This window comes from Euprymna scolopes, chromosome 24 (genome assembly GCF_053919585.1).
Source record: "Euprymna scolopes isolate OS-2025 chromosome 24, ASM5391958v1, whole genome shotgun sequence".
Classification (NCBI taxonomy): domain Eukaryota; kingdom Metazoa; phylum Mollusca; class Cephalopoda; order Sepiida; family Sepiolidae; genus Euprymna; species Euprymna scolopes.
This window is the reverse complement of record NC_136505.1, coordinates 48,626,034-48,645,274: the sequence shown is the minus strand read 5'-3', so window position 1 is coordinate 48,645,274 and position 19,241 is coordinate 48,626,034. Positions and strand designations below refer to the sequence as shown.

At 33.9% G+C, this 19,241-nt stretch overlaps 1 protein-coding gene across 1 annotated transcript in view; it reads right to left on the bottom strand.

Moving 5' to 3' along the window:
- Positions 1–15,952, bottom strand: part of LOC145246694 (neuronal acetylcholine receptor subunit alpha-7-like) — a 298,339-nt gene extending 282,387 nt beyond the window's left edge. Inside the window, exon 1 of the mRNA XM_080108417.1 lies at positions 15,441–15,952. Within this exon, the coding sequence (XP_079964543.1) occupies positions 15,441–15,495 (55 nt within the window). The 5' untranslated portion in view covers positions 15,496–15,952. The remainder of the gene's footprint in view (positions 1–15,440) is intronic.
- Positions 15,953–19,241: the final 3,289 nt, after the last annotated feature.

Below are 19,241 nucleotides of genomic sequence, written 5' to 3'. Positions count from 1 at the left end.
GTTTCTGGCCTTATTGTTGTCAAAAAAGGTTATTCACTACTAGACCAAATGCCTTCCACGCTTCCAGTCCCATTTCGTTCATTAAGTTTTCGAACTCTGGATCTCTGATGAGCTGCTGGATCTGAAAACCATCAAAGATGCCAGCTTTCAATTTCTCCATAGTCAATCATAAAAAATCTGGCGAAAGTAAGTTAAGTAGTCACGATCTTTGTCAAGAGCCTGGGCGAACTGCTTGATTAGACCAAGCTTGATGTGCAGCATGATGGAAACAGTATTCTCCCTCTGTCCACCAGAGGTTCGTCGATGACGTTTCTTTCTTTGCAAAGTACCAATTCCTCGAGGAGATGCCAGTTCTTTTTCGTGCATGCTGGGAACGAAGTTTTGGAAGATTTTGAGGTTTTATTACGTCAAACGGATTCCTTTTTTCTATATAATAACACAGAATTATCGATCTAAATATTTCATGCAATTACAATAATCCTTTCCAATCAAAACATTGTATTTTTACCAACTTCTAACATGCTTCACACGTGCGTACGTGTGAACAAAAACGTAAAAATCGACATCTCACCATAGCTAAAAAAGTTGATGTGCTTAAGCAAAACCAATGTGATTTTTGGATTAAGCGCATGAGATTACTCCTCAACAATAAATGTGTTGTTGACAAGTGTAATTATCACTTCCTACACTGATGATTGCATAAACATGACACACTAGGTTGTAGGTAAAACATTCTAAAATGTATTTTAAAATAGCATATATATATATATATACATATATATATATATATAGGGTGGAAAGATAACAGTGTCGACCTAAAGAAAACAACACTATAACTTTATTTTAACAGTTTTATTGAAAAAAAAAGTCAATTCAAGTGACTTGATTATGTAGTAGAGCTGACATATATTCAACGTAGTCAACTTCAGTCTCGATCATTGCCTCGATAAGGGCCCGAAACTAGGAGCATGCCATTTCCACAAGCGACTGTAGGAGCTCGGCGAATACTCGGCGGATGGTAGTGATCGAGCTGGCTTTGGTGTTATAACAGGTTATGTTGGTGATGTTCTGGACGTATGATCAAACGAAGTAGTCCAGCAGGTTCAGATCAGGAGAGAGGAGTCAGTAAGAGAAGGGTACAAAGTCGTAGCACTCCTGAAGCCAAACCTTATCTCCCTGGACTTGTGGGCCGACGACAAGTCTTACTGCCACACCCAGGGTATGCCAGCTGCCACCTGATTGAACCAAGATACTACCACGCTCTTCAGCACTTTGATATTAACTTTCAAGCCGACTCTAAAGATGTGAGATAGCATGATGTGACCCTCACTTGAAACCACACCAAAGACCATAACCGTGGCAGGAAACTTTGTTTTCATCACGTCCCTATTATTCATGGCAATCCAGCGATGCATTTTTTAAAGTGCTGGTAATAGTCCTGTTTTCATAACTTGAATCGGAAGAGAGAATGAGTTGTACATCGGCTCATTTCCGTTCTCGCTCGTTGAACATTGCATCACTTTCAAACATGATAGAATCCTTCCATCGCTCTTAGAATTTGTACACAACTGGCTATCTAGTAGATGATTTACAGCATAAAAGAAAACCGGTTTTCATCAAACTGAAATGGAATCATGTGATCTTTTCTAGGGCGACAATTTTATCGTTTCACTCTGTGTAAACACACACACACACATGTATATATATATGATGGGTATGAACACGTTTGTAAATTAGATAGTAAAATAAAAGATTGTCTTTAGTAATGAATTTAATTTTCGAATGAAACCAAAGTTGTACACATATTAGTATAAATATTTTACTCACAAGTTAAGAGCAGCTTTTTTGCTTTGCCTCGTATGTCTGATCAATAATTTCTGCTATTTACTGAAAACCTAACATAATTTAACGACTTTCCAAAATAATGAACTCTTTCTGCGAGGTTTGCTTTCTACCGTCGAATTTTCCAGCGTACTAAAATAAATGCGAATAATTCCATCAATGTGTTAGCGGTTAGTCGCCACCTCTCTTGCTCCCAATTCTTGGGTGCTGGCCATGACCTTAAATTATATCCGATGGTGATGTTGCAGCTTGCGGGCTTTGGGGAGTGTGGATCCATCCGTTAATTGTCATTGCTCCCAGGTTCACCTTGACCCGGAGTGGTAGTACCTATTAGAGTCCCAACTATGGGTTAAATAGAAACCGACTTAAAAAAATATATATTCTATAAAAAGATTGTTTCTTCAGAATAACTGCATTCAGCATTAAATAACTTGAAAAGGGTTGATTGCCGTAAAACAAAAACAAACTAAATCAAACCAAACCCAATTCTTGGTTGAGATCTTTAGCAAGGAAATTGAACTTTTACTTAGTGTAAAGCACAGAAATTGGTAAAAGTGCATGGAGCTCTCTAGATAATCGCTAGTGTGAATGTGAACAAAAATAGGTGTCATGAATAGGGATGAATAGACAACAAGATAGTGTTTGTTTTATTGTTTTGACTCTCGAGTGCGTATCTATTGATATCTTATATGCTGTTATATGTAGTGATGTGATTCTTGGTTGATTAAGTCTCTAACTGTGTCGAATATATACTCGAGAGTTAAAACAATGAAAAGAATATGCTGTTGTCATAGCCCTAGTCATGAATTACTATACCTCAAGATAAGCGAAAATAGCGAAAAGGTGAAATATGCCAACTGATTACAAAATCTTCGGTTTTGCATCTTCGTTTTAGATATTCGCCATGCTTAATGCTAGATTACTGAGCAGTGATACGGATACCGAGTTTATTCTGTATGGCTCTTTAGGGTACGTAATTTTGATAGTTTTGACATTTCGATGATGGGGTCGAAACCGTCCTACATGGTCAGACAAAGTCTTCAGAAACGTTCAGTACGTGAGGAATTCGAGAAAACTCAATTGATCGACTCAAGGCAGACGGCGTCAACTTATTTTGTTCGTCATAACATGTGATCCGCCTTCGTAAGACCAATGAAACGCCCCGTAAAACAAACAAAAACTCTATTATTTTCAAATAAAATCTTTTACATTAGTTCTTATAAAACTTACGATTGAGCACTTTATAATATTTTTTTCAAACTTATTTATGATTTCAAAGAAAATACTTTCATTCACTACAAACAACACAATTTGCCAGTGAAACGCATTAAACTTTACCACCCGTTTACGTCTATATTCCACCACAAACTGAAGGCCATTTTCTAAAGATTCACCCATTACCTTGGATACGTGTGTGTCCGTTTTATTCACATATCGAGAACAGAGCGTGGTAAATATATTCATCTTGGACATAATTTACTCGAGATATCGTTTTTAAAATTAAGAAATAATAAAGGATTAAGCAATGAGCGCAGCCGGGTTACTGTCACGTTATTTAAATGTACGGCGACTGAAGACAAAATGAACCTTATTTTGGCTAAGAAAAAAACCTAAGTATATTAAATATTAGCAGGCTGCCCGGCATTGCCCGGTCTTAAAATACGCATGAATATTATATTTTAATTCATGCAGAAACTTAGACATGTGCAAGCGAGGATTATCTTTATTCTAAACAGTCCACTTCTTGTAAGTAAAAAAAAAAAAAATCGAACTGCGATCGAAACCAAAACCTAAAAACAATTACTCAAGTATGATAACCATTCGACCAGCGTGACACACTATTTAAAAAAGTGTTTTCGAACCTGCTTATGCTTAATATAAGACATGTGAATAATTCACGCATGCCTATTCACAAAAATGTTGAAAACAGATAAAAATTGATGACTCCAACGTACCAATTCTTTAATTTTGCCCCCCCCTTTTCCGGATTAAATCATATAAAAACATTTTCCACATGTCTGAATAATATATATACCAAATTTCACGTCGGTAGATTAAAAATTCGTTGAGTGTATAGGTTGAGAAGTGTTCTCACACAGACATTCTCACTGTTATAAACATATAGATTTGTCCAGTAAAACAACACGAGTTCGGTTTCATGAGAAAACCTTCATAGCAGACCTTGTTAACTGGTTTCACTTTAGCCATAGCAGCTTTGTCCAGTGTATCGTAAATGCGTTATGCTATGGATGTTAATATACCAGTAGGATGACGGTGTTGCTTAAATCGATACTGCTCATCAGAAAGGAGTTTAGCATTATACATATACTAGCAGGGAGCCCTGGCGTTGCCCAGGATGGAATGATGATCGACGATGTTTCACGCTCGCATATATTTATTGTTATTGAAATCAGTGGAATCGCCCATTTTTCAATGAAATCGATTGATTGCCTGCTCTAGTTGAGGACCCATCGCGGTGCATCGGGAGGCAGCTTCACATGTCTCACCACAGTGAATTAGTCCACAATACATTACACTGTAGAGAATCTACTGTGTATTTTATAACATATTTTCATACATAATGGTTTGAATTAAATTATTAAAATACAAAAGTCAAGGATTATGCTTTAATTGTACTCTAAGCAGAAACAGAAACATTGATTTCGAACGCGTCCCTATCATATCCAAGAACATAGGATTAATTTCATATGCCTGGCCTTACTGCTTTGCAGTGACAACGGCTTGAATAAAAGTTTAAAACTTCTCAAATACACTTGTGATGTTAGGATATGTAAGGTGTCATCTTTGGTCAGAATAGCTCATTCTTCTTTCATCGGACAATTTCGATTATCAATTATCGATATTTATCGATGACATTCCGATTAACCCTGACTAAGAACACTGTCAGACATATAAATTACCTTTGTGCGAAATTTCATAAAAATCAGCCCAGTCTTTTAGGAGTCCATAGGGAACGAACTGACAGACACACTGATGTTCGTTTCATATATATATATATATATATATATATATATATATATATATATATATATATATATGTTTGTGTGTGTTATCTGCGTACTATATAATAAGGATTCCATCTTATGATACTCGTGTTTCACGGTCAAACGGTCTGGCATGAGGGCCCTCATGTATGTGTTTAAAAATACAAGATATATTGATATGCTGACAAGCAAGATGCCATGGTATATTTGATGACTAGATATTTAAATGCTGCTCACCACAGCATTATGTGATACTAGGTCTATAAAGTGGGGTGTCAAGCAAGCTCCCCTAAAGGAGAGGCACTCTTGGCTGACAAAAATTGCCTGAACATCTCCGTCGGCATTCCCGGTCGGGGCGCCTCAGGCAGCAAGCAATAAACTTATCCTACCCGAAAGCTGGGTGGCAAGGCCTTGGTGGGTGGACCTCCTGGGTGATACCCATACATCTTATCCCAGTCCGACAGGTACTGGGTCAGTTCCTGGCTCCGCACCTGCCGGGCTGATTATCAAGAACTGATTCTGGTATTTTTCTACTCAACTTTCCAAGCAACCGAAGCAGCAAGGGGATTCATCCTCTCCTAGCTTCTAAATTAATCTTTTATCAGGACACTTGCAATATATGTAAATGAGCTGGAAATCTCTCTTGCAATATTCGCAGAGACATTAAAAACCATTACAGTACAGGAGGGCATGATTAAATGCACAGAAAGAGAGAGAGAGAGCGGGAGAGAGAAAGAGAGAGCGAGAGCGAGAGAGAGAGGGAGATATGGGAGGGGAGATAAATAGAAATACGTGACTTGTTTAGTTAATTGTGAATTAGATTTGGTTATGACATTTAGAAGACATCTTTTTCAAACATAAGTCTCACCTGCAACTAAAATGTTTTTAACATGTACGTTACTATATGCTTTAGTAATACATGAACGCATATAATAAGAACTCTTTAGGCAACAAACGTTGAATGACTCGTATTTTGAATAATCAGAATAATTATTACATACTTGCAGAGTAACCCGATGTTGCCCGGGATTAAATGAGGGGGATTAACAAATTTTTCCCACTTCCAATATTTTTATTGTCATCGAAATCGGGGAAATTGCCTATTTTTCAGTCAAATCGATTGATTGCATTCCCTAGTCAGGGACCCACTGCCGTACATCGGAAAAAAAGCTTCATATATCCCCTCGTAGCGACTTAGTCCACAAAACATTGCAGTCTACATTGCACTGTAGAGAACCCACAGCTGATTTTCGAAAATTATTTTTATATAATGGCTTGGATCAAAGTTTAAAATGCAAAAATCATGTTTCAATTAGAAATAAATAAATAGAAACATTTATTTCAAACGCGCCCCCGTCTTATCAAAGAATATACCGTTGATTTTAAACGTCAGGACCTTTATAAGTGTGTAGTGATAACACCTCTGAAATGCATCTGTGATATAATATATATTATCTGAGTGCTAACTTTTCTCAAAATTGAACTGTTCCTTCTTTATTGGGATTTTTTTCGAATATCGAGTTTTGATACTTATCGGAGAGCATTCCGATACAAAGGCTATCTAAGAACACTCCCAGACATATAACCTGCATTTGTGCTGAATTTTAAAAAATAGGCCCAGCTGTTTCTGAGTCCATAGAGAACGAACTCGACACACACACACAGAAACTGCCTTTTATATATAAGTAGAGATGTGTGCGTGTGTGTGCGTATGTGTGTATGTGTCTGTATGTTGCTTCATAAAATACGTCCCCAAGCAATCTAAAGTTGCCATCTTTAAGTGTTCAGCAAGATCGTATTTTAACTACATTTGAATTTTAAATAAAATCCGACGTATTTCCAAACCTTTAAGCATATTTCGATCATTTGTTTGCTAAAGCGTAAGGATGCAAGAGATAATAACAATAACAACAAAAAAAGAGGGCGAATGGAATACAGAAAACCGAAGAGGAACAGGTAGATGACGAAGGAGAGAAAAAAAGAGAGGTGGAATGATGGGGCATAGAATGGTGACAGGAAAGAGGAAGTGGATAAAAAGTGGGAGAAGTAGAAGTAGGAGGTGTGGCAGTAGGATGAGGATGAAGAGGAGGTAGAGGATAAGAAATGAAAATGAAAAAAAAAGAAGAAAATAAAAGTAAACGAAAAAAAGGATGAAGGGAATTGGAAACAAATGAAAAAAAAACGAAAAGAAAGAACAAAGATATAGAGTAAGTAAAGTTAAAGAAAATGAATGAAACAAATAATTAAATGAGAAAATTCGAAAGTAAAAGATAACTAAGAAAGGGTAAAAACGGGAAGAGAAAGAATAGGAGAGAGACGGAGAAAGACAAGTACGAGTAAAATTGTAAAAAAAGGGAACAAATCAAGAATAACAAAGAGAAGAGAAATAGAAAAAGAAGACAAATGCAAAAAAAAAAACGGAAGTAGAAGTTATTGTAGAAAGGAGACACCAGTAGTAATCGTGTGGAAAGAGAAGTACATTAATAGAAGAAGATACACAATAATAGAAGAAGATAAACAATTAAAACATTACACAAAGCAAAACTATTATTATTATAAGTAATAGTAGTAGTAGTAGTAGTATTAGTAGTAGTGAAATGGAAAATGAAGAAGAGGCAGCAGACGAAGCAGAAGGAACGAGAAATATGAGAATGAAAAAAATTAAATAGAAGAAGAAAGAAGAAAAATAATCAGAGAAAGAAGAAGCAGACGAAGAAGAAATGAGAATTAGAAAATGAAGAACAGAATAGAATAAAGCAGAAGAAAAATAATAAGAAGAAGGAGATGAAATAGAAAAAAAAAAAACGCCGAGCAATAAAATCAAGAAGACGAAGAAAATAATCAGAGGTAAAGGAAAAACGTAGAAAATATAGAAGGACGATGATATAAAATGAACAACAAGGAGACAACGAAGATTAAAAGGGAGTAAAAAAATTCATGGCTACTTGAAGGAGAAGAAGAAGAAGAAGAAGAAGCTGCAGAGAATAGCTACAACCACTACATAAACTTACCCCACTCTCTATCTGTGCCTAAATCTAAACGTAGATTCCACGAACAAAGCTTCTCTCCCAAAACTACCCACCTGTGGAACACTGTTCCGCTAGACTGCTTCCTGGTTGAATACAATATAGCGGCCTTAGAATCCAATGTAGACAAATTCTTCTTGAGCCGTCCCCATAAATAATCAAATTCCATCAAATTTACACCATTAATGATTATTAAACTACCACCTTACATTAATTAGCCCTTATCCTCGAGTAGTTATCGGGCCTTAATAATAAGTGGTGATTCCCAAGTAAAAAAAAGAAAGAATTAAGAAGTAAAAAAAAGAAAAGTAAAAGGAACGAAGACAAAGAAGATAAAAGGGAGATAATTCAGAAATATAATAAAAAACGATCAAGAATGCAGAATAAAAAAAAAAAAAATAAAATGAAGGCAAAAAGAAGCAAGTGGAATTTTTTGTTAAGAATTGAATATGTCAGACTATTGCACTCTCCAACAGAGATTTCATTTTACATTCATTTTAATCACGGTTATCGAACTGCAACCTTTTAACTTCGATCTTGATCAAAACTGACAATCGATCGCTGATTCACCATGATCAGCTCCATATTGGTTCCGAATCTAAAGGCACCAATCCTGTCTATTCTAAATTGACACACCAGAATTATTCAAGAACTAAAAAAAAAAAAAAATAAAAATAAAAATGAATAAACAAAAAGAAAATAACGAAATTTCAGAAACGCAGCGTTGGTCGAAGTTAAATAACAAGGGATTACTTTTAACATTTAGTTATCATTTGTTCATTGTATTTATCTATCTAATGTTTTTTTTTCTTTCTTAAAATGAAATTTCTTTTATGCAAGAAAAATGTCAGCATTTACTGCGTTATAGCTCTGACTTCCGGCAGGCGGCGTCCGATTGTTGAACAGTGCCTTTGAGCTAAAAGCTTTTAGTCTGGTCTATTTCTGGTTGAATAAGTTGAAATATATTAAAAATAAGACATATTGTATGAATGAGTCGGATAGTCATAGAGCATGTGCAGGTCAATGTTCATTTCTTACTACTAGGCCAGTAGAGTTTGTCGCATAGAAATTGTAGACGCGCAGACGCTATTAAGTACACCTGATATTAAGAAGTAATAGCTATTACAATATAAAAGTAAAATTGAAGTTATTGACCATAGTTGAGAGAGACCCTAAGGTTCCGTTCTCATTAGTCACTGCACTTAAGAGTAGAAAGCAGTGCAACTATTTTTCCAGGATGACTCCACGTACACTTGACTCTTTACATTATAATTTCAAGGCAAAATGGCACAAGTACAATAATTTTAGTCCTTTGTATGATTCGACTTAGATTTGAAACCTTATCTCCAAGCCCATTAACAAAAATTCTAAGCATTATATAACTGAACTAATAAATGACATTCTAATTAGCCCATACTTAAGGCATTATTTAGTTTATGTTATCTGGTATCATGTAATCTTTTATGACAGGTACATAAAATTAGGCGAATATTCTCATATCATCCAATGATGACTTGAAACATCCGATGCTGTTTATTATAATAACGTATACTTCAGGTAAGAAGGCATACCCCCTCCTAGGTATTACCACACCCTCGGAAGAGGTTGCTTTATTTTTGATCTCCTGAAACGCTTTTACTGTGGAATTTAAGTGTACCGTGGGTTTAATTTCGGCAACCTCGCAACTCTCACTTCTCTTTTTTAGTCCTCACATTTCAAGATAAATCTCTGTTAAATATTTTATCCGAGGCAAGCAAATTGTCTAGAGTTGTTGTTGCGTACTTGGGGCGATATTAGCTGAGACGAAAAGTTTGCAAGGTTTTTACATATTGGGACCATACTCCAGTAAGTAGAGATTATGTTTACTAGTATGAATTTTGGCGAGGGATACATAAGTACATGTCAGGATAACTTAACGACAAAGAGGCGATTGGAGCAGAGAGAGTCAACGGTTACTTTCAAATAGAAAACGCGCTAGAAATGCAGACGGCGAATGATATTACATAGAAATAACGTCACGTGTTCTGGAGAGAAAACAGAATTTCGAGCAGTTTGAATCAGAAAGCGAGAGAGACGATATAATATGTGTTCTGAAGATCTAGAGAGAATCTGAGTGAATATAGGGTCGACGATTTAAGGACTTGGTATGGAAATTAATTAAGAAACCATTTACGTGGCCTTTCTTACAAAGAGCAAATTATCTGAATAAAACCATTGAAAACCCAGTTAATCTCCATTGTGTTTCCATGCATTAAACAGATGATCAACAACCACAACGTGACCATGGCCCACACATTGAAAAGCAATAATAAAAGGAATGAAAAACGAGCGACCGCGCACGTATGTAATAAACACCTTTGTTTGTTGAATGCCTTTCGATCTCTTACTAACGATAACGCTCATGTGCACTCTACGCATTTGGTGAAACGACGTTTAGCCTTTTGTTGATGAAAATATTAAAAGGTCATTTCTTTCGAATTTGGGGACGAGTGCGTGGATAGAATGCTGACATAATATTGTGAAATGTAAAAAAAAGTAAAAATGACTGCTTGGCTGATAAGGTATTAGGTTGGTGTAAAAAATTGTCGTTTTTTTACGTTCAACTACATATATAAAAACGACAGTATGTTTTGCACCAACCTAGTATTCAAAAGTCTTCAATTTAATAGATCCCGCACTAGATACTTATGTCAAACACCTGTCCCCTCGCCGCAATGTTGCATCTCTGTGTCCTTTTTTACAAGTTTTTTTTAATGAAATGTGTTCTCTCGAACTCGTAACACTAGTACCTTATTCAATTTAAATACCGCGAATAAACTGATACGCAGCAAAATCCAGCCCCTTCACTGTTGATATCGTGAGAGGATTGGAATTACTGAACAGAATACATAAAAGATAGTTAGATCTGGAGTAACAATCAGTTCTAGCAGCTTATCAAATCATAGGAACTTGCTTAAGGGACCAACTAGAGTAAAGAATGAATCTGAGCGTTGACGATGTAAAGAGATAATCTTAGTATTAGGGAGAGCAGCATTAATATTCGTTTATATTTGACGAACTCATGCGTTTGTAGTTGACACCCTACACTCAACAGACTGGAACTGAACGTAAGTAGATCTTTTATAGAAAAAATAACCCTGTCTTCCCCTCCTCCCAATCAGATAAATGTGAGTTTTATTATGTAGTCAAAAGAATAGTAACCATTCCTGATATTAAAATGACATGTTTTTTAAAAAATATTTTTGGTGCTTATGTAAGATAAAGAACGTGCTATCGTCGGAACTTTCACTGGTACTTTAAGTAAAATGTCGGAATATACCGAACTTCTGATATTTTGTTTCACACAAACACTGGCAAATTTTTTTTTTTAATAGAAAAAAATTATCTTTGTAATTCCGAACATTATTAAACGACAAATTAATGGAAAATAAAATTAAAACAATATTCTTTGTGTTGTTTGCAAGAAAACAGAATAAATAATTATCAAACAATTTTTATGAAACTTAAAAAAAAGAAAATAAAGAAAATAAAAATAACACTCACTGAACGTCAAGTTAAACGAGTGAATATTTATTTTTATGAATATCAAACAATTGATAAAAGACAAACATTTTTTTTTAATTTTTCATAGTTTTTGTTATTTTTGTTGTTGTTCAATTCAAGATATGAGTTAAAAAAACAAAAATTCAATGATATATATTGTTATTTTTGTTATTGTTTCAATTCAAATGATATATATATATATATATATATATTGCCATTTTTGTTGTTGTTCCAATTCAAATGATATAAATATATTGTTATTTTTGCTGTTGTTCCAATTCAAATGATATATATATATTGTTATTTTTGTTGTTGTTTCAATTCAAAAATTCAATGATATATATATGTGTTGTTATTTTTGTTGTTGTTCAATTCAAGATATGAGTTAAAAGACAAAAATTCAAATGATATATATATTGTTATTTTTGTTGTTGTTCAATTCAAGATATGAGTTAAAAAACAAAAATTCAAATGATATATATATATATTGTTATTTTTGTTGTTGTTTCAATTAAAATGATATATATATATATATATTGTTATTTTTGTTGTTGTTTCAATTCAAAAATGCAATGATATATATATATATATTGTTATTTTTGTTGTTGTTCAATTCAAGATATGAGTTAAAAAAACAAAAAAAACAATGATAGCAAATAAATGTTGTTTTAAATGACGTTGGTTATGCGATTATCTTTAATTCAGCGTTTAAACAGAATTTAGCGTTTCATGTAAATCGTTGGAAAAATTCTGATGATAGCATCGTCCTTCTACATAAACAGTATATTTCTCTGTCTCTACATAAACTCATACACGGAGCTATCAACTATTCAGCGATGCGTTCCACAGTGGCGTTTATTCACATGTAATGCGAGAGAGTTTGATCTACCTCTATTTAAACGTCCAAATATATTGTAACGCAATTTTCTTACAAATAAATCTACTTCAACCCGTTGACAACCATAATAGCATTTTACAACGGCGATTCAGCCACCGCCTTCCTCTTTTTTAAAAAAAATTATTCTCCATTTTTTAATACACCTCTCCTAAAAAACATTCATACATTTTCTTCTACACTACCAGCATAAATAAATAACCCCGAAAATATGTTTTTTAAATTGCGTTACAAATAAATAATCAACGCGACAATAAAACGTTTTGTTTTGCCATGTACGTTTTCAGCGTCCCAAATGTTTTTTCTTCGCGTTTAAATTAAAAAAATATATCGAAATTTGAATATAACTAAGTATTTTTGTATCTGTTTAGTGCAAATTTATCGATAATTATGGCAAAACACTTATAATGCAATAGCGGTAAGTTTTTTTTATTTTTCAAAAATAAACTATTATAAACAGAAGATGTTTATATATATGTATATATATGCATATATATGTATATATATGTACATATACATATGGGTATATATATGTATATATGTATATAGTTATATATATATGTATATATATGCATGTATATATATATATGTATATATTTGTATATATATGTATATATCTGTATATATATGTATATCTATATATCTATAATATAAGGCTGAATGTCTGTGTGTGTGTCTGGTCACGAATAGGCTCCTATATGGTTGACTATTTAAAAAAAAACTGATTACATATAATGATAGATGTATCGAGACACAGGAATGGGTATGTTTGATCTGGCAGAACGGTGGTTCATTAAAATTGTGGGGTTTGCGTTCGCGCCTGGTCCACAAAGTATGGAAATAAAAAAAATTAAAAAAAAAGTTTAAAAGTGTTTTTGATATAGATGTACACAAGACTACTTTGATAAGTATGTTTTAACTTAAATAGGGATGGTATAATAAAATTGTGGGGTCTGCGTTCGCGGCTGGCCTCCATAGAATAGAAATAGGCACACACTTTAATAAAGACTTTTCACATCTATCTGCGTAAGTATACTTTGATAATTATGTTTCAGTTTGAAGAAATATGGTATAATAAAATTATGGAGTGTTCGTTCGCACCTGACCTCCATAGAATGGAAATATGTCACAAAGTTTAACAAGGTTTTTAATATAGATCCACAGAATATTGTGATAAATGCTTCAGTGTGAACAGATATGGTATAATAAATTATGGGGTTTATCTATTTTATTTTTACTTTCATCATATTTTGGTGTGGTTTTGATACCCCCAAATTCAATCCAAATTTACAACCCTTCCTTTTGATAAGCTATCATACTTTCATGAATCAGAGTCCATATTCTGTAGGCTGTTTTTGAACCCAGTCAATGACGGGTACTTTTGCTAGTATATATATATATATATATATATATATATATATATATATATATATATACATACAGGTTTTTTTCAAAATAATATGTTGTTTTCATGTCTTTTATAATTATAACATGTCCAGTTTATTTTTTAGGGTGGTTCTAATTGATTCTTTTTTATAAGATTCCTGTCGATCGGATTTGGATCCCAGGAAATACTCGCCGGAGTTAATCTAGTCAGTGTCTGACAACCTGGAATGGCGTAACAACTCAATCAGACTCTTTTGCTAAATAAAGGTTGACGCTATCAACGTTCTCCCATAGTCTTGGTGAAATTCAACCAAAATTTATTACCCTTCCTTTTCATAACCTATCATACTTTTATAAATCAGAGTCCATTTTCTGTAGGCTGTTTTTGAACCCAGTCAACGACGGGTACTTTTGCTAGTATATATATATATATATATATATATATATATATATATATATATATATATATATATATAAAACTTATAGTTCTAGTTCCTTCAGCTATAATTTAAACCGAAACAAAGACTTATGAAGAATTCTTAATAAAGTTATTTAAAAAGTAAGGTATCACCAGTTGAAATCGAAACCGAAACCAAAACTTATGAGCAATTGTTTATAAAACTATTTATAAAAAATAGATTATTGGATTGACATTAGCTATAATCGAAACCGAAACAAAAACCTATGGAGAATTCTTGGTAAAATTATTTATTACAAGAAATGGGAGTACATAACAATTAAACGACCCGGATATTAGCGTAATACAGAAAATAACACACAGGTTATTGTATAAATATATAGATTTATAAAAAATACCTTGCAATCATGTAATTTAAGTAAATTTTAGTATGCATATAAAATAGGAAGATATCGAATTGTATTAATTTTTGATAAATGTTGATTTATCCGTTAATATAAAAAGAACGTCTCCGTACAAGAAGCGACTCTGTTCTAGTTTTATCAAGTTTGTAATCGCTACTACTGTCTGAATTGTATTTCTATTTTTATTCACTTCAAACAAAGAATACTGCAACATAAGTAAGAGACTACTCTGATAGGAGCCAGATTTATAGGAGTGTACTGGGTGGGAAGTTGGGTCAGCAAGATGTTAGATCACATTGCGTTTAAACTTCTGCATTTTAGCACTATCGGAAAGACAAGAATAGAAAAACGGAACGCCGTACATAAGCTGTCCGATACAAAAATCTATTAGCGTAGACAGTCTTCGGGTATCAAGGAACCTCTAGAGTGAAGGGCTGGAACTTTGCTGGTGTTCAGGTGCGTCGGAGTATTTTCGTTAATAGTTTACAAACAGATTAAGTTCTTCGGATAAAATGTTGTTCAAGTACATGGAAAACAAATTGGAATTAATCAATGCTTCGACGTTGAAGTTTGGCAGGCAGTGCATGGACTCTTTTTTGCATCGTGTCAGAAGGTGAGTGGTTGGGGTATGTGCACAAGTCTAAGTGTGTTTTTTTTATGCAATACGTTTATAGATAAAAATTATATTAAATAATCAGAACCCAAACAGCAATCCGTGGGAGCTAGACTAAAAGGTATTCTATCGTCCGATATTTTGGCTAGATTGAATGAAAAAAAAATAATAAAGAGAACACGTCACGTGAGTTAAGAAAACTCCAAATTCTGTGAAAGTACGGCGTTTCTTCTTACTAAATATACAAATAAATAAATGAATTAAAAAGTTAGTTTGTGGATATGACTTAAAAAAGTAATTCCACTTACCTTTTAAAAAGGCTAGCCATGTGAAAATCGGTAAAATCCAAGAGTATTTAGACATCGTGTGCTCGAAAAAAGGGTTCACGTTCGCACAGTAGCGAGGGCTGCGTTGCCGAACTACTTGGTTTGTGAATGCCGACGGTCGACAGCGCTACTTGGGTGAATTAACCAAGCTAAAGCAGAAAACAATGGAAAAGAAAAAAAGAAAAAGTTAATTATACTTAATACATAAAACTTACAGGCAATAAAACAACAATGCAGATGCATACATTTATATTTATACTAGCAAGCCGCTCGGCGTTGCCCGATCGTAAAATATGGATAAATATGACATTGTAATTCATACAAAAACTGAGACATATGCATGCAAATATTATGCTTTTTCTAAACAGTTCATTTCTTGTAAGTAAAAAAAAAACATAGTAAAAGTGACATCGAAACCAAAACCTAAAGCCAGTGTATCAAGTACGATGACCATCAACCAGCTTACCACAATCTTTAAAAGTGTATTCAAACCTACTTATTCTTACACCCCCTATATATATATATATATATATATATATATATATATATATATATATATATATATATATATCGTCTAGCTGAAACCACTGTCAATAATTTTCTCTACTCTTTATCTGTGCCTAAACCAAAACGTAGATTCCATGAACAAAACTTCTTTCTTAGAACTGCACACCTATGGAACTCTATTCCGTTTGCCTGTTTTCCATCTGACTACAGTTTCACTGTCTTCAAGTCCAACGTAAACAAATTCTAGATGAACCGTCCCCTTAAGTAATCCAATTTACCAAATTTCCACTGCTAACGATTACTTTATTATTCCACTGACTACTGTACAGTTAGTAAGCCTTATCCTCGAGTGCCCTCCGGGCCTTGATGAGTGGTGACCCTATGTAAAAAAAGCATGAAAAGATTTAAAGAAAACCATTTACACTAAACGTAGACATCCCATGATTGATGATATTAATCACGAAACTAGTCACAAAATTGAACAGTGTCTAGGATATCAATTGGCAAATTCTTATCCGTTAAATAAAAACACCCTTTAAAATTTTTTCAAGCACTTTTCATGTAATCGCATTAACAGGCAAATTTCATCACTATTAAACCGGCCTCCTTCATTTTATCACTATTTAACCGGCCTCCTTCGTTTCATCACTATTAAACCGGCCTCCTTCGTTTCATCACTATTTAACCAGCCTCCTTCGTCTCGATGACTACTAGCTATACTAACACGTATACATGGAACTTTTCTATCCCTAACAAGCCGGCAATATATTTAATCTATCTTTACACAAGAGCACTTCCACCTACTAAACTGTTTCTCTCACGTACACGCTACTAACGAAGATGACAAGTAAAGTTTCTTTTGAATATAGAATGAAACTCCATTTTGTTGTTTCTTATTCAATAAGTGCGTTGTTTAAAGAGCTTGGTTTTTACCACATTAGAGAAAGAAGTCTGTTTTTATAGAGTCACGTTTTGTATCTGGCGGTTGTATTTTGAAATCTTTGAACTTTCACCTAATTTACAACATGGCAAGGAAGAAGAAAAAAAAAAAAACCCAACACACTGAAGATGGAGGCTACTTCTGAAATATATTTGTGATGAATTTCAAACAAGTAAAATATTTGTTTATTTTCCTAATATTACGTTGTGATTTGGTTTCAAACGCACTTGATGCGTATTTTATTTTATTCAAATTAAAACATCGTTTCTATTGAACTCTCATTCTTTGACGATATATACGTATATTTTTACACACGAGACACTTCGTTAGTTCAAGAAATTTAAATATAATTTTAACTGAAGCATATAAGAACATCCGGATTTTAAACGAACAATAATCAGAACTGCCTGAGGACGACTGTAGAAAACTCAGTCAAAAGTACTTGCTAAGAACAACTAATAAAACACATGGACCAAGACGTCTATGAGACTTTCTTACAGATTCAACCGAGAAATAAGAAAAGCAATTAGAAAAATTGAAAAACTACGAAGAAAGCTTATTAAGCAAGAATACTTCGTGCTATTTAACAATACTTGTCTGAATGAAAACATGTTGCCTAAATACACAATATATATATATATATATATATATATATATATATATATATATATATATACTCTTATTATTTTAATACCTACAGGGACTAGTGTTTCATACTTTTATCAGTGCAGGGTGTAACGATTACTACCGGTAGGGAGATTCGAACCTGGCCACGAAGCCATCTTTGACTCCATTAGCAAGGAACAAACCGACTCAGCCACCGTTAATCGCGAGAAATACAGTTGACATTTAAACATTTAATTTTTAAATGTCAAGACAGTGATAGTGATATAATGATTATTATATCATTATAACTGTCTTGACATTTAAAAATAAATGTTTAAATTTCAGGTCTGTCGGAGGATTTCATGCAGAACCACACCTGTGATTTATGCGGTAAAATGATTTTATCCTAAGCTGGCCTGGCTAGCCACAAGCGTTCACATGGAGATCAATCTTTCTTTGATGGGGAAAACATTGCAGGGCACAGATGTTCTGTTTGCTCTGTTGTCTTTAAATAGAGTGAAGGCCTGAAGCGTCATATGAGCGTCCACATTAGAGCAGCACCAGTTGGTATCCCTCAATCTCAGCTTAAGTGTGACCTTTGCAACAGACTGCGTAAGAGCAGGGCTGGTCTGAAGAGCCACCTTCGTTCCCACAGAAAATAGAAATTGATGCATCTTGATCACATCTCCACATGTATATATGTATGTGTGTATAAGTGTATATATGTGTATATAATAAAAAAATATTTCAAAAATACATGAAAATGAATGAGTAATCAACAATAAAGCAAGGGAAAGATGGTCTTCTTCTGTCAAGATGTGACAATCACCATATATATATATATATATATATATATATATATATATATATATATATATATGCGTGTGGGTGTGTGCGTGTGCGTTCGTGTGTGTTTTTTTCACAAAAGATTACAGATAGCATCATAAATAACTGATTTACGCAGAGTTCATTCATGGATAGCGTCTTGCAAATAAGGCAGGAGAACGCCTATGTGATGTTATTTAAGAAAACTCTGAGGTGAATAACACCGATATTGATTCTGTCCAATATTCAGTTTTGGTTAGACAAGCGTTGTGAAAGCTGAATCACCTTTTGGTAAAAATCTAATTACATACGCGATTCAACCCGATAAATTCAAAGAAGTGCGTAACACGTACGAGATTGATGAACCAAATCCTTTGATGTCACCTCCCCCGCCCCGTGTTCATTATATTCAGTACTTTTGGTTGATTCTTGATTTCTATTCGACTGACGCACCTTTCTCGTTCGTGAAATAAAATTTGAAGCATTATCGTTTCGAAAAGAGATATTTTTAAATTATACAAACAGACCTCGTATGTAGAGGTCTATTGTATTTTTGTAGCAAAAAATAGATACAAGTATCAGATCCCGTTTATTTGTTCTTAAAAAGATCATAAATCCCGAAGTTTGTAATTTACTTCAAATTATTATGCCTTACGTGTCGTCCTATCGTTAAGTACAATTTATTACCAGCAGGGAGACCTGGCGTTGTCCTGGATTGAGTTAGGATCAACGAATGCTCTACATTTACAAGACTTATGCTATAAAACTCTGTAAAATCACCTATTTTCCAATTAAATCGTACTAGTTGGGTACCCACCGCGGTGCACCTGGAGGAAGCTTTATTTGCCTCCGCCTCACATTGACGCAATCCATAATACATTGTAGTTTACATTGCGCTGCGAAGA